This window comes from Ostrinia furnacalis, unplaced genomic scaffold (genome assembly GCF_004193835.3).
Source record: "Ostrinia furnacalis isolate ACB-3 unplaced genomic scaffold, ASM419383v2 OfSCF2491, whole genome shotgun sequence".
Classification (NCBI taxonomy): domain Eukaryota; kingdom Metazoa; phylum Arthropoda; class Insecta; order Lepidoptera; family Crambidae; genus Ostrinia; species Ostrinia furnacalis.
Window position 1 is genome coordinate 96,500 of NW_021132730.1, and position 22,783 is coordinate 119,282.

Genomic DNA, 22,783 nt, shown 5'->3' on the forward strand with positions numbered 1-22,783 from the left:
TATAACACGATTCGTATGTTTCCCAGGCTTCAAGGCGCTGAACCCGCCGCTGACGGTGGTGCGCAAGTCGCTGGAGTCGTCGCTGGACCCGGACGAGTACCTGCCGTCCGTCATGACGTGCGTCAACTACCTGAAGCTGCCCGACTACAGCAGCGCCGACGTCATGCGCGCCAAGCTGCGCCTGGCCGCCTCCGAGGGCCAGCACTCCTTCCACCTGTCGTGAGCGCCCGGCCCGGCCCGCTGTCTATGTGCAATCAGAGTGTTTATTTCCCTAATGTGACGGACACTGAAAGTGCTGTGCGTTCTATAATTTTGTTTTTCTTTTGGATTCTTTTTAGATTACAGATATGTTAATAATTATATTTTGTGTTAATTTAATGTGATAGCTTTTGTATATTACTTTATCGATGTAGAGGGAACGCCGTTCTCGTTGGATTAAATAGTATATGTGATCGAGCGACGCGCCCGCCTCGTCCGACGCCCGCGACGCGGCGCCCCGTCGCCGAAGTACCGCTACCACTGTTTATAGTTTTAGGTAACATATATTATACGATTACGCAAGCTGTTTGATGGACCACAGAAAATCTTCTAGAGTCCTATGAACTTCAATAGCATTTATTACCAAACGGTGTATGTTTTGATTAACTTTAAGTATGATTAATGAGTAAAGAAAAAGTGCAAAATTTAATATGTAACAATTTCAATAAAACCATGTAAACAATATTGATCAACCTTTTGTTTTATTTGTCAACTAACATGCTTAATTTCTCATAGGGGCATAACCGTAGTGGCCGTGATGATTATCGCATCGACCCAGTGTTCACTGTCAACCTGTAGGAAGACAGCAAATGCATCAGCAGGTATCTCATAAGCAAATAAATCAGTCAGAATTTCGTGCCACATAGGTAAACTTCATTTTATATAAAACTTTCTCTAGTGAAGTCCATCCATTTTTATTACATTTTGTTCTAGTCACACAAGGAAAAATGAAACATCACTTAGTTGTTATCTCTGCTGTGCTAAATTGTGTTAAAACAGCTGTTCTCTGCACAGCACATTTAGAAATCTGTTATTAGATTATCAAATTTTATAAGATGCAGAGAAAGAAAACCACATGTATTGATTTTATAATATAATCCCATAAATTATAAACTAACTTGACACATTACATGAGTAAATTTAATTCTGTACTCATAAGTTTAGCATGTAATGATGATAATACATGTGCAATAAATTACTTGTCTATGCCTATAAATTACCAAATTACCATTAAAATATAATATTATGAAATATGTACCTACCATAGAAACATTTGTCTGTAAATAAAATCTTATTTCATCAATGGAATTGTAGTTTGAAAATATTCATAGAACATACATAGAAGTCTAATGAATTAAATTCACTATTATCCTACACTAAAATAGCTTATTTTGACATTACAAGACAACCACATAGATATAATATAAATGACTATGATAGCTACTGCTCACAGTACCATAGCTATCCAGCCTAAAATGAGACAAGATCCACCGATGGGGGTGAGTCGCCGGAAGCATTTGTCTCCCGTGAACGCATGGTAGTAACAAGTGCCGCAGAACAAGCCCATACCAGCTACGAAGAAAGCACCAGCCTGAAAAAGAAATCATTTTATTTATCCAAGGTGAGTATTACAAAGCCAAGTTTTTCATGCCAATAAATAATAATACCTATACCTAAATTCTGGCACTAATGCCAAACACAAATGCATACAATACTAGATCATTCTAGTAAGAACTAAGAAAACAGATTCACTAAAATAAATAATAACTAGCTTTTGCCCACGGCTTCACATGCGTGAAAGTTAGTTTGTCACAGATCGTCATAAATTATAGCTATTCTGGGCTAGCATATGTTATTCTGGGTTATAAACAATAATATTGTAGTTTCATAAAAATCCGTTAAGTAGTTTTTGTGTGAAAGAGTAACAAACATCCAGACATCCAAATTTTCGCATTTATAATTATTAGTAAGACACCCAAGGGAAATACAAAATTAAATAACTTACAACATAAGGTCGTCTGCATAGTGGTACAGTCATCAAGGCGAGCGTGTGAAGGAAGTGAAATCTATTAGCTGTATCAAATATTTTTCTAAGGTCTTCCTTTGTGTCTGTTTCAGGGAATGTTCGGTGGGCGCCCATTGCTCCGAGCACCACAGCAGCGGCGCCGCTCAGCCCGGCCAGCCTCACAAAAGGCCCTGCCTCTTGAGCGAGTTCCCATAGTGGCATTTTAACAATTATTGGAGCTGGTACTTGGTTGACTGATTTCGCCTTGAAAACACCCTAAAATAGCAAAGGAATAATGTCGTGTTTTTTGTTTCTAGATTCGAGGATGATATCAGCTAAGTAATTAATGTTAATTAATGTAAGGTGAAGTGCCTACAATCAAATTTATTCATGCTGATAAGATATAAACAACAAAGAGTGCACTAAAATGATAATAATCGCATTAAGGTCCGAAACTTACGATATTGCGTAAGAAATTCATAGCCCCATCTGTCACCGTATTAATCATTAGCGCATCAGCCAGGTTTACCATACCTTTTGCTTAGAAAATTGCCACAAAAGCGGATAAAATAGCAAAAATATATCGGAATCGATCAAATGTGTAAAATAATCAATGATGACATTGACAGTTGACACAATGATGACACTAATGACAGTCCGTCATCCATCTGTAAATAGTTGTTTTTTTTTTAAGAAAATCATAAGAGACGGCTTGGCTAATAGGTAAATATTAATTAGCCCATGTCAATATGAAATTAGGAGAAATTAATTTATAGTACAAAGGGGATCGTCAAATATCTCTTATTCCATCTTAATTTTCTGTAGCAATGGGAGCCAAAGTTCTCTTATGGATCGGTACAACGTGATCAAATAAATTCAGTTCTTGTTTTCCCTACACGGCTTACAAATTTTATTTTAGGCAGTTCGATTTTTTCAAGTTGTTTTTGATATAGGTATATACCATGGTCTTAATCAAAAACTATTATCAGCACTCTGTAAATTATTTGAGTAAATAAATTAAGATTGAAATAGTGAGGGTAGAACAGTAGAAATGAAAATAAAAAAAAACTCAATACTTTTATTTATTGACATATCAAAAATATTTTACCCTAAAAATTCATACATTTTGTTTCATCAGTTTGCAAACAAACTGTTCATGGCACTGCACATTATTTCTTCTAGCACCAAAAATAAAGAAGTCCTATCACATTTCGTCACAACAACTAATTGTAGTGGAGTCAGTCATATAAGGCTAAAATCACTTGAATGGTTTATAATAAACCACAGTAATATCGTAACAAGTCCAGGCGAATTAATCAGTTTTTCCCACATCGACACTAGCTTTCGGACAGCACACTCCAGCGAATCTGTAACAAAAATTGAAAGTATGTAGGTATTTTATCGTAGAATATTCCATAACAAAATATCAAGAACAAGATTTCAGTACAGAAATCGGTACATGAGACTTTAGATAAGTTTGAACAAAGGTAGTAATGATATTCACAAGACGTCAGTCGTCCGCGTCGTAGCATACATTTCTTTAAAAGTATTAATGCAAGTGCCAGAGATTGGGACTCGTCATAGAGAGAAAAATCGCGACGCCCTACGCGCTACCTCATCACGATCGACTGTAAACCCTAATAAAAAGATGTGACCCGATTCGGACAAGTATGTATAGCCTGACCAGGAACATAAAAACCCTGGCATAGAGGCGCCTCAATTGCATTTGATAGTGCAACACTGAGTACAGTCGTACCTGTGTTAAATTAATAGGCTAAATTTATGTATCAGGATTCAGGATTACGGGCTAATTTGATGTTTTCATAAATTACCGAAAAAATATTATTAAAGGTAACCTAGTTTAAATAAATTAAATGAAACCATCAATCGAGCTAGTAGGATTTATTTTATTATTCATCAATAATCAAATTCAGAACTTGAATATTCAACTGCAATGTCTGCTCATGAACGCTTCAAACTCGGTACTTCTTTCCCAATTCCATAAAGTTCAAAACTTAGAAAGTGACAAAAAACTTTAAAATAGGTAGTTGAAACAGATTACAGCTAATTTTCATAGTGGACTGTACTATACGATAAACATGTCAGTCAATTTGACAACCTTTGTCGGAAACATTATTCAATGAAAATATTGTCCGAACCGTTAGTATTTCTCTTCGACAAATACATTAACACATTTTGAACCACTTTTCTTTCACGACTATAAAAATATTTTAGCAATTTAATTCACAAATCAATTGCACACATTTAAAATAAAGTTTGTTTACACTTTGACAACAATAGACTGACATGCAAGGTGACATGTCAATGAAGTTTTCAGTTACTGTTGCCATTAAAAGAAATTAGTACCATTAGTTTTCCGCAACATGGCGAGGGTTTTTATGTTCCTGGTCAGGCTATAGTTCTTATTTGAGATACTCGATAGAGGGTAATTAAGTTAATAAGTTGTGTCAGGGCGCTTTGTTCGGTGAAATAATACTAACCCGTCGACGCTGCAGTACGAGCCGAGGTATTGGGCGGTGGCAATGGCGCGCGCCGCGTCGCAGCGCGTTAAGTACACGCACGAGCCTGCGCCCGTGCCCGCCAGCGCGTTCGAGCACTCGGCGTCGGTCCCGCTCGCTGGCTTCGGCGCCTTCAAAACATTTATTCATTATTCGGGAACATCATAAGGCCGCTTTCACATTAGAGTTTAACATTAAGGTTTTAGTTTAAGTTAATTATTTATTGTTGTTGACATTTACATAAATATAATGAGTAGCCCACAGGCGTGAGAAGCGCGACAGTAGCGCAGCAGAAGGCATGCATCCGCTGTCACATAGTATGAAATTATCGGCAGCGCGTCTGTCGCCTGTTCGCCTAAATGTGAAAGCGCTCTAAATGACCTAGCAGTTTCACGTACCACTAGTAGATGGCATTGTCTATAAGTTAGCTCTCGATAATGCTAGAAGAGTTCATTACAACAGCTACGCTATGAAAACCCTGTTATTATGGATTTAGGAGATGTTTTTAAAATAATAAACGCAGGTTTAACTGGCAATAAGTGCAAACATTTGAAACTTATTAGTTTTCATGTTTCTCTACTTACGACATCGTCTTTAGAGAGTTTCAACGTCTCATCTGTCGTGTTGGTTTTCAGATGGATAGCGTCTTCGCCGGGGCGCAGCAGCAGCGATACCCACACAAAATCTGAGAGGTGGTACTTCTCCAGAGGGTCTGCGGCCGCCGTGGTGGGCGCGCTGGTGAGCGCGGCCGGCGTGCTCGGCGCCACTAGCAAAGTCGTGCTGACTGGCGCACCTGCATCTACTAATACAACACACTCAATCACTACAGGTACAAGGCGTAATTTTTATACTTGGTCAAACAGAAAAGATTCTACTAAAATACAACGGACCAATATCAAATTCTCAAAAAAATAATCAAATTACGAGGACCCAATTCTTCATTTTTAGGGAACGTATGAATTGCATTTGTTTTAATTATACTTATAATGGTACATACCTACTTTACATATACATAAACCTGGGAATATATAGCTCGATAAATCACTTGATGATGAAAAGTACCTATGTCTGATTTGGTAAACTATTTAGAGTGGCACCTCCTAGTTAAAAATGTTTGTTCTTACGGGTATCTGCCATATCAGCTGCTCCTGTTTGACGGTACATTTGCAATCCAAACGCATTCATCGGAATTGGAAGACGTGCTGAAATTTAAATAAATCAACAGGATAAACACATTACTCTCCTTGTTTTTAATTTGGGTGTGTACCTACTAATAAATAGGTACAAGCTTTGCTTATTTTGGGACTGGACGGTGCAGTGTAAATGTCCAAGAATATTTATTTATTGGCTTGACACGCTGTCGCGTGTCTAGATTATTTTAAGGTGTTATTAAAGTCAAGCTGGTTTAATAAATAGCCTAAAATTACTTAAATCATACAAAAATTTCTTACAGAAACTACTATACTGGGCTTGAGGCAGGCCTCGGTAAGTCGATTTGGTCGACGACAACGATGTCCTGACTGAAATTTAAAATATAAAGGACTGGGTTAATAATGTAGTTCCTCGTATTCATTGTTTTAAATTCCTTAAGTATTTTTACCAGTTCTTGAAAAATAAAGCTTTTTATGAAGCATGAAATATGATGCACACCTATAAGTATTTAGTGGACTTCTTTGTGGCAAAATCACAGTAGCATTCTGATATATTTGCACTCATGCACATTACTCAATGTGGACATTAGGTAGTCCATAGCGTCAGTCGCCTGAGGTTTTCAGATTATCTGAAGTCGGTGCAGCATACTGATATTATATTTGGCGTTCCGCAAACTCCGTTCGCATGCTGCTAGAGCGGGGTGGTCTGCTCTCCACAGCGCTGCCCAAACAGTTTTCATGCACCAGGCACACCCATTGGCATTACATTACCTAGGGTTGAAATAAATTCTAAAACCCTGCGGGAATGCATGGGACCGCAGACGTCATGCAAACAAATACCCACATAGTTGGTCACCAAAAATTGCGCGAAAAATCAACCTGCTTCGCGGCAATATATTTATTAATCTGACATAGGTAGGTATTACTATATTTTTATTACGGCAAACACATATTCCCAGGTTCACGCTTAAAGGATTAAATAAAAGAATAAACGTGCATTTAGAGAATAATATGTCAAATTGCATGAAGTTTAGAATAGTTGAATGCAAATTATTTAACAAGAAGACACCACAAAATATTATACTTTATTTGAGTAGTCAATCGGGAAAGTGATAATGTTGTAGACTCGGCAAGGTCGTAACTTAACTACAACCCGGTCGAGTTAACTGCGCACCTGGCGACTGTGACGTCACACCGATGCTCTGGTACTACGATGATGGCAGATAACTTGATCGGGTTGTATAATATAAACCGATACTACACATCTGTAAACGGATTACGTGGCATTATAGATCGTTCCATCCACGAAGACGCGCTCCACCATTCTTCCGTTAATGTTTGAGTGTTATCGGTACACGCTGAATTATCCATGAGTGCACGCACACTACAATAATGACGCTCGGATTGCTCGGATCAAACTCCCCGCACCCCGCGCTTGCCTCGACCAAAAATTGGTGGGGCGCGTCTTCGTGAATGAAACGATGTATATGTTACGGTCAAAGTGATAAATGTGAAAATTATGAATAATCGCCGGTTATTATGAATAATTACCGCATGATTTGGTAAATGTGATTAATATGAGGTCATTTATGTGTGTATAAAACTAAATAGGCGGCTTAGGGGTGGCCCAAGGGCCACCCCCGCCGCACCTTAACCTATTTTTCACTTTAAAATAAAACATTATGTTATAGGCATCATAGAAAAGTAATATTATGTAAGAAACATTCCAAACTCATTATGCCAAATTATGTTAATATATGATATCAAAACGTTCAAAAGTTTGGCTGTACACGAGCACGTACACAAGATGTTGTTCTCTTTTATGAAATTTGTTAGTACTAAGGTTGAATTATTAAATAATCACTGTTAAATGTGATTAATTTATCACTTTTACCGCGACTGTCGGTAATTATTCATAATAACCGGTTATTATTAATAATTTTCAATTTATCACATTAACCGTAACATATACAGTTTCTGTTCGCCAGGCAACATTCTCATACCTGGTAGTGATAGTGCTTCTTCGTAGTCGAGCGGCTCGTCTAGTGGAAGGCCCCAGTTGTCGGCGGCAGGCAGCGCGAGCGCCGCGGGGCCTGCAAAGTGGGCGGGGGTGCTCGCGCTCTCGAATGCAAAGCGATGCGCGACCACTACAAAACGAGCTGTTCCATACCACTGCGCTTCGACACTAAGCATGTCAAACGGGGACATTACATACTGTGTAAAACCGCCTATTCTGTGACCACGACGAGATTTACAAGTAATAATCTATCTTCTTCTTCGTTGTTACACTCTTGGTCAGAGAGGTCGTGATCGTGATCAATATTTATCATCTGATCATTAATACAAGTTCTGACCGAAGATACCGAATTCAAGGATAACAACACGGCCTTTTTTGTATGGAAAAGCTTTTTTGTGATCGAGTATAAATAAAAACATGGTGGTGATAATAATATACTTACAAATGAGACATGCATTGCTTTGTGCAAATGACTGTATATTTTATGACACAGTTCATGCGGTTCGTGCAACTGCACAGGACAAGAATCATTGATAAAAAATACTTAAGGTGTGTGAGCTTATTTAAATAAGGAGGTAATTGTGCATCTGGGTTGCTTTTTGGAGGCTGCGCAAACCTAAGTAGAAACTTTTGTGCTTTGTGTCACATAGACATAGAAGCCATCAGTGGATATTTAATTTTCAACATGAAATCAGACACTTTTTGCGTAGACGTGGATAATTTTTGTGACCAGTTACTTTCACTAGTGATATATTTACTCTTCTTCGATTATAAAAAGTGTTCGGAGAAACCTAAAAATCGTCAGTAGACGACACAAGCAACGTTGACAAATATTACAATTATACTACGCTGCGCATAGCCGATAGCTGCTACCAGACACAGCAACAAAATACCGAACACAACTGCTCATTTTACTGTAATGGCAGCAAATAGTGTCTGCGTTTGCGCAGCCTCTTAAGATAATTAAGAAAGAATTAGAAATTTTTCAAAATTGGATCGGAATAAAGGTCAACGTGGACTTACCAGGAGCCCCCGCGAATCCAACCGAGCTGAACATAGGCCGCGCCGCGAAGCTGGCGTAGTTGGCCGACAGCACTGTTCACGATCAGAAAAGAGTTAGAATTAATTTCATTTCATGCCGAACAAACGTGTTTTTGTTTGGAATAACTCAAATAATTTAGAGACAGCATAGCAACTATAGAAGAAAGGTAAAGAAACTTACATGAACTGTAACCGACATCTTGATCTGTAAACAAAAACATTTTAAAATATTATTATGTGTCTTCAATTAATCAAAATCTTCTTTCAAAATCAAAAATCAAAATCATTTATTCAGTTTAGACCACAGGTGGCACTTATGAACGTCAAAATTTTGGGATTTTAATAGTCTCTGCATCATATAATATCACCCAATGACTGATTTAAACAATAAGACAAAGTCAAATACCTACAGAAATTAATAAATGTCACTTACTCTGTTTGTGGACGGACTCGGCGTCGATGGCGTCAGTCGCGTTCGGCTTGACCACCACCAGAGAAGTGAGTGGCGTCACGAATGAGTACTGAAACATACAATTTGTTGTTTGTAGACCAGTTCTTTACATTTTATTTTATTTATTTATTTTCCATATAAATACACACAGTAAACATTAATATTTTCTGCCAAACTGTGACACAGTTTGTCGGCAGCAGTTCTCACAATACTGTTATTACATAGCCTCTAAATAACATTATACGTATAGGTACAGTCGACGGCACGCCAAGTAAAACACTTAGGTTGAATTGCACCACCCCACCCCAATCTCGACCACAACAACCGGTGCCTTCTATATGGAGTTTGACAGACCCTTGACGTTTGTTAAAGTTAAAGTAAGATGGTACAACCCACCCCAAGGCCTCTTTTCTTACTGATAAAATGGTGACCGCCGCTGACTTTTTACACTAAATAAATCTTAATGTTAATCACAAACATAAGACCAGTGTTTAAACCAAAACACTTTGTAAACACGCACTCACACTCGCATACACATACACACATACACATAGGTACACACAACACATACACTCACATTTCATGTTAGAAACATAACACTTAGCTTTTTACAAGTATCTATTATTATTCTGTGGTATTACACACAACATAGGTAACCGTCTGAGGACAATAATACTCGTAAGGTCATGGACACATCGATAAATAGTGCTTTCGCAGAGTTCTCTTAAGGTGGTTTTTACTTATTATGTTTTCAAGGAGGTCGTAGGGCAATTCATTTACATCTGACTTAGACTTCACGTAATAAAAACTAATTCCCGCAACGCTCATCTTCGGCAGGATTATAGCACAAAATATCAATTGTGTGGTGGTAGTAAAAGCACCTTGCCTCCGCCTCCAAATGTGTGAAACTTTCGCAACAAGTCGTGCCTCCGCCTCTGTCTCCGAATTTTTTGCGGAGCTGTAACGGAGGTTTATTTACGTTGATTATGTTGAAGATACAACCCAATCGAGCTGACAGCGCACGTCGCTGGAATGCGACTCTCTCCCAATAGGCTAGTTGCCTAAAAAAATTTTTTTAGTCCATAATGTTTAATATCAAAAAATATTGGACACATATATTTTTATTTGTCAATCTAACAAATAATTACATAGTTATGGTGCGTTGAAGTTGCGCACGACGTCACAACGTGCGGCATTTTTAAGCAAGCGTTGACGTCACGGGCCTCTTCTTATGAACTTTGGGGCGCTTTATCTCTTTAAATTTTCATTAGTTTGAAAAAGTGAAAAATACGTGTAGAGTATTTTTTGATAAGTTAACTGACGGACTAATTAAAACTCTTGCTTTTTGACCCAGGCAACATCCCCATTACCCGCACACCTCGCCGCGTTCGCCCCGTCTGTACCAGACCGTCGGAGTGACGTCACGGCCGCCAGGTGCGCAGTTAAGGTTTACTGCGGGTTGTAGCACAGAATAATAATAAGTACTACGTACAGAAGGTTTACTTCGCGAAGGTATTTAAAAAAATGTATGCTCAATGGCATTAACAATAGTGTAATTTAGCTTGTCTCAAGAGTCAAGCACCATTTTGTTGACAAACGTTAGTGACCGGTATTGCGCCGAAGCCATAGGGCTGACTTCAGTAAAATGATGTATGACGTGAGGTGCCAAACTGCAGAAAATGGCGGAGGAAATACATGATTAAGCATGAATTATCATGAATAATATTAACCACTTATTTACCTCTCAGTGTCTTCAGGCAACTTAAAAAAGTACTGTGTTTTTATTATTATTTAGGCAGATAAATACTGCACAGTATTTAGTACACCATTTTCTTTATTTTTTTCCATCATACACAAGAATACGCGTGCGTGAGTCAATCCTCGCTCGTATGTGAGGCCTTGTCGAATAGTAATCCTGTAGGGTGCCACCGTGCTTGTTTTGTTTTCGATGTAAACTCGCGGAGATGAACAGACCTGGTTGTAGCAGTGTTGCCAGTCGGGTCTTGTCAGAAATTACCAGAAATATAAAAAAGTAACCTTCATACGAGCGATTGTGTAAGGTTGTGGAAAATGAATGAAATGAATGCAATTGATCATCAATCGTTTACCTAAATTCGAAATTTTGACCATTCCATGAAGACCATTTCATGGATTTGCGTTTTATTATCGAAATAACATTCGCTAAAAGTCATTTTCTTTAACAAATAATAATTCAAATTCATGTTTAAATGCAGTTTATGACCTAATTTTTAAATTGTCACTATCAATATTTTTACTGAATAACCTGTAAAAGTTAATTCTACAATCTGAAAAATCACCTAAAAGTAACCTTTTCATTAGTGTAACCTAAAAGTAACCAATGCAGTTCAAAAGTAACCTTCTGGCAACACTGGGTTGTAGTGACGTGTGTACCTTGAGCGCGATGTCGAGCGCCCTGTTGTCGGGCGCGGGCAGCTTGTCGTCGGCGTCGCGCGCGTCGCGCTCGTCCAGCAGCTGCGGGTTGTAGTGACGTGTGTACCTTGAGCGCGATGTCGAGCGCCCTCTTGTCGGGCGCGGGCAGCTTGTCGTCGGCGTCGCGCGCGTCGCGCTCGTCCAGCAGCTGGCGCACGGTGAGGAAGGCCCACAGGCGCTCCAGCGGCAGGTAGTGCTCCTTCAGCAGCGGCACCGGCGCCTTCGGCACGATTTCCATGTATTTCTGTAGCAAACCAAGTTTCTTTATTATTTGGCAAGCTCGAGCTCTAAGCTAAGCACAGGCAGGGGCGTAGAATAAGTTTTTAAATGTGTTCAGAATTAACAAAATAGTAGCATACATTAAAAATATCCAAGATTATCCTCATCAGCGCGGTCGGTCAGTCAATATTTTTTGTTTTAAGTCGTGCGGCTCTTTTTTATAATTGTTGTATTTAATAGGTTTTTTTCAATAGGCTATGTTTTTATAACATCAGGAAAATGTTTAAGACATTTTAATTGGTTATCACACGTCGACTTCATTAGTGCTTTCTGGAAACATAATAATAGTAGGTAAGAACGGGGCACACCCGTTGCCCCATTTTCGTCTTTTCAATGGATTTAGGTAAAAATTCTGAAAGACATTTCTACTACGGGGACGATATCCGGCTTTATAACCCTGGACCGTTTCCAAGACACAAGAATAAAGTTAATTTTATCACTCACTCGTCCCAGCTGGTCGTTCCCGCAGAAAGCGCCGACAGTGGGCGTAGGTAAGCTCGGTGTCTTCGGGCTCCACGAGGCCCGCCACTACGCTTTCAGAGCCTGAGTAGTAGCGCCGGAACTGGTGCTTATTACATCGGAATAAGGTACATTTTAGCACTCACTCGTCCCAGCTGGTCGTTCCCGCAGAAAGCGCCGACGGTGGGCGTGAGCTCGGTGACTTCGGGCTCCACGAGGCCCGCCACCACGCTTTCAGAGCCCAAGTAGTAGCGCCGGAACTGGTGCTTCGTCAGCGACTCCGCTTTCACCTGGGAAACAACTCAGGCATTTGTAAAGGATTTGGCTTACACCACACGCTGGTAATATGGTACAAATCTACAACCATTTGAGCATTTGACTATAATATATGCAAAATTACCAACATTTATTGACTCTGTAATTAGATTAGATTGAGTTCTAAATGCGCTTTTTGGGCTGTTTGTGTGTAAGAAACATTTTTTTTTATAAATAAACATTAATTCTTCAAAAACAAGTTACCAAACAAAAAGCGATCTTGAGAAGATTTCCTACCTGTTTCTTCGGGTAGGCGAACTTGACATCGGCGAGCAGCGGCGACGCCACCTGGCGGTAGAAGTCACGCAGCTGCAACGCCGCGTCGGCCGCTTCATAGATGTGTCTCATGAACCCGTCGTTGCGTAGAGATAGCTTGCGCAGGAACTTGCGGTCTGCATCCTCACCTAGTGGGAATAAGGTTGGTTTTGGTTTAGCACAGTTTTTGCAAACCAATCAATCAGGTGCAAATCCGCGACTGATAAGGGAAAGCTCTTCGCCTGGTGGGAATAAGGTGGGTTTTGGTTTAGCATGGTTTGTGCGACGGCCAATAATGCCTTTCGCATCCGGGACTGATGAGGGAAAGCTCCTTGCTTGGCGGGTAAAAAACATTATGTAGCCATTCGCTTCTTGATATGGGCTGTAATCATGAGTATATCAGTGAGTGTAAGAGAGGGCACCCTACTCTCCCAGATATTTTTAATGCCCCTACTACATACATACTTACTTTGTTTCGTTCATTCCGAACCGGGTGTCTAAAATAATTCTTAAACTGAGAAAGAGTTAAAAGAGAAAAATATTCTTACCAAATGCAAGAGAAAATATAGTAGCCCTGTTAACGCCGGAGTTCTTCTCGGTAAGGTGGTTGATGATGCGAGTGGGGTCAGTCTCTCCCACGGTTGGGTCGCCGTCAGTCAAGAATATTATGATCGGCTCTAGTTTAGGAGTTTCTGTAAAAAACAAATTAAATTATCAGAATATGGCATTCGAGATTTGAAAGAACAAATGAAAATCGTGGGTGGCGGGGGTTGGGACAGGCTTTTCCTAGAATCCCGCAGTTTCCTCTCACATGGCGAGTGAAGGAGCACTGGGGACTTTTTAGTAGGTAGGTATGCCTTGTCCTTCTGACTTGGTGAGCCTTACTTAACCTACCCGTTAGGTATGCGATTCAAAGTTTTTTTTTTTGACGGGTTAAAAATGTTTCCCCGTCAAAAAAAGTTAGTTCAAGTAGGTATACAAACCTTCAGTGTTTTCGCCTCCTGTCTTTTGGACTTCAGTGGTGGCCTTTTCCTCGACAGGGGAGCCCGTAACAGGGGATTCCGTCGTGCCCTTAGCGGAGGAATTAGTGGGCAGCGTCCAGCCGATGCCTTTGTTGATCAGTTCGACCGCCACGTCCAACGCGCTGTAGATGTTGGTTCCTACAATAACATAATTATGTAATCATCAATAAAGCTCTTTTTGTCAAAAATAGATACAAAATACAACTAAAGTGCAGAATTAATAAACAATAAACATCTTAATGGTATTGTTATTCAAACTATCATCAAAACAAATTGATTTTTGTAAAGAATACAGTCGAAATGTGAACCTGCTACTTTTTTGAAACTTAAAAAGAATAGGTAAGTCGGTAACAATGCGATAAAAGAAACAAAAGCTTTATCAACGTAGTACCAAATCAAGTTGTAAATCAACTATTGGCTTCTTTTTTTCTACCGCTATAAAAGTATTTAGTTACCGCAATCAATGTTATGAATAAAAAAGAGGTAGCCAACAGGATAATATGTAATCGTCCGATCATCTTATAGCTTTATAATAGGTGGCATCATCAAAGCACCGATATAATACGTATACCTAGCTTGTTTACTAAGTTGTTACTACGTCCATCCTGTTTCAATAATGACATTACCTAACCCAGGTCATACAATGAGTCATCGTGGATGTTTATAACGTGTTTACAATGCTCAAATCCGTTGTCTATATGTATGTACAAGTAGATAGTACTCCAGCTGTCCTATACCATCCTAATTTTAAATTGTTGGTAGAGAACAATCAAATTAGGTCGTAATTTGAGAATTATAAATAACTTGAGAAAATCGAACTCCCTAAGGCAGGAATTGAACTCACGCTTTCGCTTGCCGGGCGACTGCTCTTCCAACTGACTCTTAACGCTAAAAATTAAATAACTAGGTTCTAATTACGTTTGTATTTAAAGAATTGATGGCAAGGGGCATGCCTATTTAAGTGAGAAAAAAAACACTTTTCAGCATTTTTTCAGTGTCCAATCTTATGTTTTGTTATGAACAAAATGACAGATTTTTTAATTCATTTACATAATAATACTTGATACTAACTTGTCACAACAATAAGCGGTACAGTTAACTCTACTTATTACATATGCGGACAGCGCGGCACACTTACACCAGCCCAGTGCCGCGCGTTTCACCATTCCCAAAGAAGGTGGTATTGTTTGCGAAATAAGTAATTGTAATTTGTTTTTAATACAAAACATAGGTACTGTTACCTTAGTATTGACTTTGTTTGTATCTTTTAATTATTCCACCCACTGTAATTATCTGGGTAGTATAAAAAAGGCAGGGCAATTATACCTATTTCAAAACATCGATAACTGGATTGATTGAACCGCATCCCAAACTGAGAATCCTTTAGCCCCACCTAGAAATACCAGTCTACTAACCCAAACTAGGTAGGACTGCTATTTGTATCTTGTCCCTGCTCACGATGACTTTGGCCATGACCACATTCGCGGGCGTATCTAAATGTGACCCCAGGTGTATTGGTACTTGTATACAGTACCTTGTACGGCGGAGTCGTTACTATTAACGTGCCGTCTGTAAATATTGATCTTGGCTACGTCCAGAGGCACCACCAAGGGTGGCATCAGGCGCCACTGGTTCTTGAACCATGGAATTTGTGGAGTATACTTTTCTAACAATGTCAGCTGCCTGGAATCTATTGACGGTGACCTTGGCCTTGATTACGTCCGCAAGCACCGCAACAAAGAATGACGCCAACATCAGCTGAGGCTTTTGATCCACGAACTTGTGTTGAGTGTTCCTTACCAAGAGATGAGAGAGCTTACTGACGATAGCCTCGACCTTGGTTACTTGGCTGATTGTCACAGGCACGACAAAGTCGCCTTTGTCTTGCAATTTTTGAAGATATCTGCTCACCAACTGTGGCCTGAAGATGATGATATCGACCTTGGCGACGTCCACCAGCGCATCAAAAGTAACCACCACCTAGCCAAAAACTGGCACTTACCTACGTCCTGCAATTTTTGCGGCGTACTAACCACCATCTGCCGACGATGACCTTTTCCTTGATTACTTGTGACAAGGACAACCCTCGTAAAGAGTCTGGCGGTTATATCTGTGAACTTTGTCAAAAGTTCCTTACCAACAGCAGTAAGGGCTTACTAACTTACTTACTCTTGAACTTGGTTACATCCACCACTAGTACTTACTTAAGTCCTGTAATTTGCGCTGATTACTTACCACCAGCAGCCTGGAGCCTGCTGACGATGACTTTGGCCTTGGCTACGTTCATAGGCGTAGCGGGCGAGGGCGGCACGAGGCGCGCCGGCTTGTTGTACTCCGAGAAAGTGAACGACAAGTACTGGTTGTGTGGCGATGTGGGCTCAGCGTCGGCTTCTTTCAGTTCGTGGACCTATGGCACAAATGATGGAGTTGATTTCATTATGGTTCCAGAAGAAACAATATGAGAGAAAGCTGGAGATGGGCGCGTGAGAAGAGAGAGGGGGCATAAAGCTCAGTAACTACCAAGACGGAGCGGAACGGAGAAATGTTTTGAACAACCAATCAGATGTTATTCAGACTGAATGAAATTGACAGAATGAAATTTGATTGGTTCTCTACTGAAAACACTTTTTCGCTCTGCGCCGCCTTGGTGGAAACCAGGCCTACTAAGCCTATGCGCAGACCATTGATTTTTCGTCGGCCGATAGTTTATTCGGGCAGTTGATCAGTATGGGCATGTATGGAAGTACGCACATCGTCACATCGTCATCGCACATCAAATCGGTGTGATTTGATTTGGCCGATTCTTCATACAAATTAAAATCGGGTGCAACTATCGGCCAACTAAAAATCGATGGTCTGCGCCTAGGCTAATTGAGAGAGGGAGAGAAATGGTGTGAAAAAGGGAAAGAAAGGAGAAAATGTTGCGACACATTCACGAGACACTTGCGCAATCATACACTTACCATCACAGACGAAGCGAACTCGACGATATTGAAGTAATCCCCAGGGTTGAGTTCCCCGAGGATGGTCTGCATGGCCTCGCGAAGCTGCACGATCTTGCGGTCCATCATAGAGCCCGAGGTGTCAAGCACGAACACCACGTGCTTGTTCAATGGCGGCAGGTCCGACGGCGCGTAGAAGTGGACGAAGTAGCCGTCGTTTACCTGGATGATGCAACAATAATATTATTGTAGACATGTTGGTTCGATCACGAACTAACAAACATCATTATCAATTTGCTGGTTGGGGAAGGGCATGACCTTTGCTAATTGGGAGAGGTTCACTTCCAGAAAAGAACTGTAATGAAATGACTAAGATGATGACAGCAATAATGGAGTGGAAACTTCAGACTCCGCTAGCATCACTACACATACAGTGGAAATGGAAGATTCGCAAATTTTGAAGATAATATTTTTGTGAAATGAAAGATTATTATTATTATATTAAAATTATATGTTAACACACACCACCAAATACCTACAATTTGCTAAAAGCCAAATTGAACAACAATAATGGAGTGGAAACTTCAGAGCGCTAGCATTACTACACATACAGAAGAAATGGAAGATTCGCAAATTCGGAAAAATGTTTTTGTGGAAGATTTATAGTATAAATCTTCCACAAAAACATTTTTCCGAATATTATGTATAAATTATGTATAAATTTTATACATAATATTACCAAATAACACACACCACTCAATACAATTTGCAGTTTTCCAAAAATTTTATGTAACTTACCAATATTTCACCGTTTTTAGGCCGATCAACGTCGTATTGAACCACGAATTGTCCTAAAACTCCTTCTGTTTCAGACTTATCGTCGTCTTGATCGTAGCCGTACGAATACGAAGGGGTGCGGGATTCTTTAGTTTTTTCCTATAAGGAAAATGACAAGAAATATCTTAGAAATCGTAAAAGTTTTAACATTGTGGTCTTCGGAAAATACCCAATATCCAATTGGTAATTTACCTACCGTGTAAATATCAATTAATCTTTGTTGTTCTTTTAGATCCGGCTTGAATGTTATGGTTGCTTCGTTTGCTTTCTCGCCCCGTTCTATGACTGCGTTAGCGTTTTCTAAAAAAAGGAAAAATAATAAAAAAAAAATCCTGAAACTTGCGATAATTCAATTACATTGGCCATAAAGCGCAACTTACGAGGATCTTCGGGAGAGGCATCGATCTCATTCCCAGTCCTGACTTCTGGCACCCTGAGTGCAGTGATCTTCTGCGCTTCCTTGATGTGTACCGTGACGGTGAGCTTGGGCACGAGCGCGCCCGGGTGCAGGTTGATAGCGTGGTTGTACACTCCATTGCGCCGGACCAACAACTCCTCGTACGTCAGGTTGAATACAGCCACCGTGTTGGGTTCTACGTTCACGGACACCGTGAAGTGGTTCGAGTCGCGAGCCCTGCGGGATCATATGGCCGTGTCAACAGGATGAAAGAAACGAGAAGTCTGAACAATTTCGTGGTAATTGTACAAATGACTAAGAGCGAAAATTTTCCTAATAACCTCACTTACTTGGTAGCGATATGCGCGGCACCTATTCCTGCTGACACCGCTTGATTGTAGATTTGTTTTGCTTCGTCCTTCTCCTTAACGTAGGCTTTGTAGGGTTTGCCATCGAGGATCCTGTCAAAGGGTATTCAAATCAGTTGATTGCTAACGTTCGAATTGCAAAAAAATATTTTTGGGATGTTATTTACATGGTGAATCCGCTGATGAAGGCAGTCTCCGGCAGCAAGACCCTGAAGGTGGCCTCTTGTGAGCGGTGCGCGGGGTTCCGCACCGTGGTGACCACGGCCGTGTGAGCGTAACGAAGCGCGATGTTTGACGACACCTCCATTTCCGTCAGTTTCAGTGGAGGACTCGGTTCTTCTGTCACCACCTCTGTCGTGGGAGGCGTGGGCGTTGTGCTCTATCATGATAAAACACTACAATATACCAATCTACTTCACAAAAACCAGTTTTTAGTAACTTAGCTGTTACTTATTTCTTTACAAACTCACCGATTCTCCATTGTCAGATCTCGCCACAACCATGGTGTCTGGAGTGGGCACCGCAGCAGAGAAGACCGGACTAGCCAGGACGCAGAGGCATCCTAGCATCGGCAGCCAGTAAGGCCCCATTTTACACCCTGGAATATTATGTGTAATGTAGATTGTACCAATTTAATGTAATAAAAATACTGTGAGGCCCTGACCAGGGTTTCCTGTCAATCAAAAATCTAAAGTCCCAGAACAAAAATCTAAAGTATGTGCAATCCGTAAATTGGAAAGTACAAAGACCATTTCTTGTATGTGATCCTTTTTGATAACGATATGCAATAATCTTTTAAGTGTATACAATCTCTAAACGGTCACATATTATTTTTTATGTTAGTATGTCAAATTAGAAGGACGATTGTAAATATTAGGAAACTACACCTGTTCTGCTGTCTTATTAACCCAAATTAAAATAAAGTTTATTTTAGCCGGTAGGTACCGTTTGTATCACGATTACGAGACCCTGGCATTGTGACCTAACAGGAGATAATGTCTGCCAATGTAAATAGTTCTCTTAACTTAAAAATGATGACCACGCTTTCCAAGAAAGAAAGAAACAATATATTAATGCTATTTTCTACTCTATGGTGTAGCGGTTAAACTTTCTCAGAGTTTCTGAGCTGAGTTCAATCTACGGCGTACAAAGTGGTGAAGGGTTACAAGTGTTGCAACCGACTGCATTGTTGTCAACAATCGTCAATTCAACTGACATTGAAAAGCATTGTGGAGTCGCGTTGTAAATAAATGAAGAAATAATAAGTCATGGGTCCCAGTTCACCCACTAAAACATAAACGTGAAAGTTTGTGAGGACATATTGATGTCGCGTTACGCGCTAAAATAACTGAATGGATTTTAATGAAACAAAAGGTGCATGTAAATGCAATAACATAAAAAAAATCAATAATATAACTCTGTATAAGTGCCCTGGAAAGGGCCTATGTACTGAATAAAATATTTGAATTTGAATCCGAAGCCATCAGTACTTCGTTGACGAAAATATTCGTTAGGTATTATTTATGTAGAACAATACAAATTACAGCTTACAAAATTAATTAGCACCTAAGTCCACCTAAGTCCAAGTAATGGGCAAGAGTAAGTGTAATAAATCGATTAGCTATCACAGCGTAGACTGCTGTTACCAGCCGAAGGTCATTTCACAAACTGGATAAAGCTAAAAGTTTATCGACATCGGTAAACAAGTTGCAGTGTTCTAAGAAAACCAGTCTCGACTCTCGGCTCCTAACAAAAAGATAACAGGCAAACTCCAGCATTTGCCTCTAGCTAGGCAAAACCATTTACATGCATAGCATCTTTTTATTTTTAGACTGGAAACTAAGATACACCTTAAATGGCTTCTCTGCTGGTTTCGACCCTGAAAAAGCTTTTTTATGATCATAACTTTAATCTTAAGGTAGTATATTATAGTAAGAAGTATCAGACAGTAGGAAAATATATCTTTAATTTAGATAAATTGTCTAAGAAGTATTCTAATAAGAACGCGCAAAAAATTCATCATCATTGAATAAGTAGCTATTCGAATTTACGAAACCATCCTTCAGATTCTCACGCTCTGTCATCGCTACGGAAGAAACAAATTTATGATTCTGGAAAATTTTATGTATCTTGCATAAAAACTAGTTTTAAGCATGTGGTTAGTTTTAACCTACCTATTAAACTACTGCTTTTACCAAGTATTAATTAAGCTACAAGCAAGGTTACTGAGAGATTTTTAGATGACTCAAATTGAAGAGTTTACGGAGAATCGATAAACAAAAACAATAATAATATGATAATAAAGTAACAAAACAGATATCACGATTCACGCAGTTAATTTACATAAATCTGTACCTACTGCGTTTATGAACCCTTCCGTTCATCAGGGGAAAAACCTCTCTAATAAGTTGGGTAACAAACATCCTACTTGGAAGGTAGGTACTTGGCCTGACTGGTGTTAAAACTGCTAGGGGACTAATTTCACTGGGAGAATATTAACTAGGCACATAAGTACTTAGTACTTACCGGACCGGGTTTACAAGTTGATTAATGCGAAGTAAATAAAGTTACTACATAGATATAAGTAAGTAGTTTTCCGTTTAAATTACTTACCTTTCCACTATAATGCAGATGGTACCACTACCTATGGTCGAAGGTAAGTTGAAATTGAATTCCGCACCAACAGACAACAATTGAGAGCTTCCTGGGAATAGCTATCTATCTATACTATACAGCACATACGTCAGTACACCTCGGTGTACATTCGCCAGCACGGTTTATAGAACGAAGCTATAATAGGTGCGTTATAAACCGAGTGTAATCGCACAAAAAGAGCTCGTATTCATGCAATTGTTATCATACAGGACATGAAAAAATGGTGTGATTGATTCTTAGGCACCCGCCGGTCGGCCATCAGGAGTGGTTACATAAACCAAGCCACACTCACCCGTTTGTTTACGCTCAACGAGATGATTGCACCAATTGATCTCTCAAACTCTGGCACGTTCCACGTCCCGGCTGGTGGTGGTGAATAATGTATAAATAAGGAGTCGGATGAGGAGCGTGTGGTGCGTAGCTCGGTCGCCGCGAAACTCGTTGTGAGGCGACCCGCGGCCGGCTTATGTACAACTATACGAATGTATGACGACTAGCGTATACCGGGTTTTCCGCTGTACTTAACGGCGATTGCCCACGATTCGAAGATGCGCAGGTCTTAGGTCAAAAAAATAGAATATCGCTTTGTTTTGACCATCTACTAATACTTGGAATATAAGTTTACTTCATTTTAGATTTCTGAATAATAACTAAGTACCAATTCAGTTTCTTGGTAAGTTTTTTGTATGTATACCTATTAATTTACTAGCGAAGCATTTGATCATAATGATCGTAATAATCTTCTTTCTTTAGTTTCTGATAAACACACATACGTACGAGTACATTATGATTTGAATTTTTTTAGGATAATGGTCCATCACCACGTAACTGCTTGTACTACACTGTATTTTGAGATTTCTAAATACTTATTCATCGAGATATTTTATTAACAGCTATTCAACGCTATCAAATATTAAAAAAAAAAAAAAACCTACGACATGAGTCAACAAAAATAAAATACACTTCAGTACTTTCAGGAGTCATGCATGACTGTAGGTATGTACTGTACTGCCTGCCGACAAGTGAATCCGTTCTAGGAAAAAAATCCATGCTTCCGAAAACATGGCACTTGAGATGAAATCCTCTGAGGGCGAAGGGTACAGAAAACAAAAAAGTCGTCAACCACAATCCAAATTCAATACATAAAATATTTGCTACCCCTATGAAAAAAGCATAGCAAATTCTAAGTAATGAATTGCTATTTTTTTTAACAGGCGTTACATTCTTTTCGTACTGGTAGACCTGGTTTTCGTACTGCTATTAGGCTTATAGGGACACAAGTTACCATAATTCTTTACAATAGAATAGTCTGATGGTCAAATAATAAAGTCGAATTCAGGGTACACATTACGACTTTTTGCATCGATACAAATGCGCGGTTTACAGTCACGCGACATCATCGCGATTGTATTGCTGATTTTAGTAACGTGTGATTACGCGTGTGTGGAAAGGTAGATTTTTGGGGCTTGATTCACTTAATGTTATGTGGCAGTTTGAATGTCTTGTGTGCCTAAAATACAAAGCAAATATATCAATATGAAAAACAATGCTTACATTTCATACATGCAGTGAGAATGACG

At 39.6% G+C, this 22,783-nt stretch overlaps 3 protein-coding genes across 29 annotated transcripts in view; 1 reads left to right on the plus strand and 2 right to left on the minus strand.

Moving 5' to 3' along the window:
* Positions 1 to 731, plus strand: part of ctrip (E3 ubiquitin-protein ligase ctrip) — a 54,071-nt gene extending 53,340 nt beyond the window's left edge. For all 11 annotated transcript variants that reach the window (XM_028308703.1, XM_028308706.1, XM_028308711.1 and 8 more), the window contains one exon: positions 27 to 731. In XM_028308703.1, coding sequence (XP_028164504.1) covers positions 27 to 223 — 197 coding nt within the window. In that variant the 3' untranslated portion in view covers positions 224 to 731. The remainder of the gene's footprint in view (positions 1 to 26) is intronic.
* Positions 438 to 2,672, minus strand: LOC114355724 (transmembrane protein 256 homolog). 2 transcript variants are annotated; one of them, XM_028308716.1, is made up of 3 exons: positions 2,579 to 2,672; positions 2,045 to 2,320; positions 438 to 1,630 (listed from the first exon to the last, which is right to left on the minus strand). In XM_028308716.1, exons 2-3 carry the CDS (start codon positions 2,264 to 2,266, stop codon positions 1,487 to 1,489), a joined length of 366 nt encoding a protein of 121 aa, XP_028164517.1. In that variant the 5' UTR covers positions 2,267 to 2,320; positions 2,579 to 2,672; the 3' UTR covers positions 438 to 1,486. The 2 variants fall into 2 exon arrangements, with proteins under 2 accessions (XP_028164517.1, XP_028164516.1); XM_028308715.1 differs by having other exon boundaries at positions 2,505 to 2,672.
* A 436-nt stretch (positions 2,673 to 3,108) lies between these two features.
* Positions 3,109 to 22,779, minus strand: LOC114355671 (inter-alpha-trypsin inhibitor heavy chain H4). Of its 16 annotated transcripts, none has more exons than XM_028308626.1 (22): positions 22,758 to 22,779; positions 19,019 to 19,146; positions 18,716 to 18,927; positions 18,531 to 18,641; positions 18,164 to 18,417; positions 17,980 to 18,083; positions 17,745 to 17,882; positions 16,968 to 17,168; positions 16,240 to 16,411; positions 13,966 to 14,142; positions 13,531 to 13,674; positions 12,965 to 13,131; positions 12,559 to 12,702; positions 11,742 to 11,918; positions 9,206 to 9,293; positions 8,954 to 8,977; positions 8,755 to 8,826; positions 6,015 to 6,083; positions 5,688 to 5,765; positions 5,148 to 5,362; positions 4,546 to 4,694; positions 3,109 to 3,411 (listed from the first exon to the last, which is right to left on the minus strand). In XM_028308626.1, exons 1-22 carry the CDS (start codon positions 22,762 to 22,764, stop codon positions 3,357 to 3,359), a joined length of 2,886 nt encoding a protein of 961 aa, XP_028164427.1. In that variant the 5' UTR covers positions 22,765 to 22,779; the 3' UTR covers positions 3,109 to 3,356. The 16 variants fall into 16 exon arrangements, 12 of the variants coding, with proteins under 12 accessions (XP_028164427.1, XP_028164426.1, XP_028164430.1 ...); XM_028308625.1 differs by having other exon boundaries at positions 5,148 to 5,365; XM_028308629.1 differs by lacking the exon at positions 22,758 to 22,779 and adding an exon at positions 21,496 to 21,682 and having other exon boundaries at positions 5,148 to 5,365.
* Positions 22,780 to 22,783: the final 4 nt, after the last annotated feature.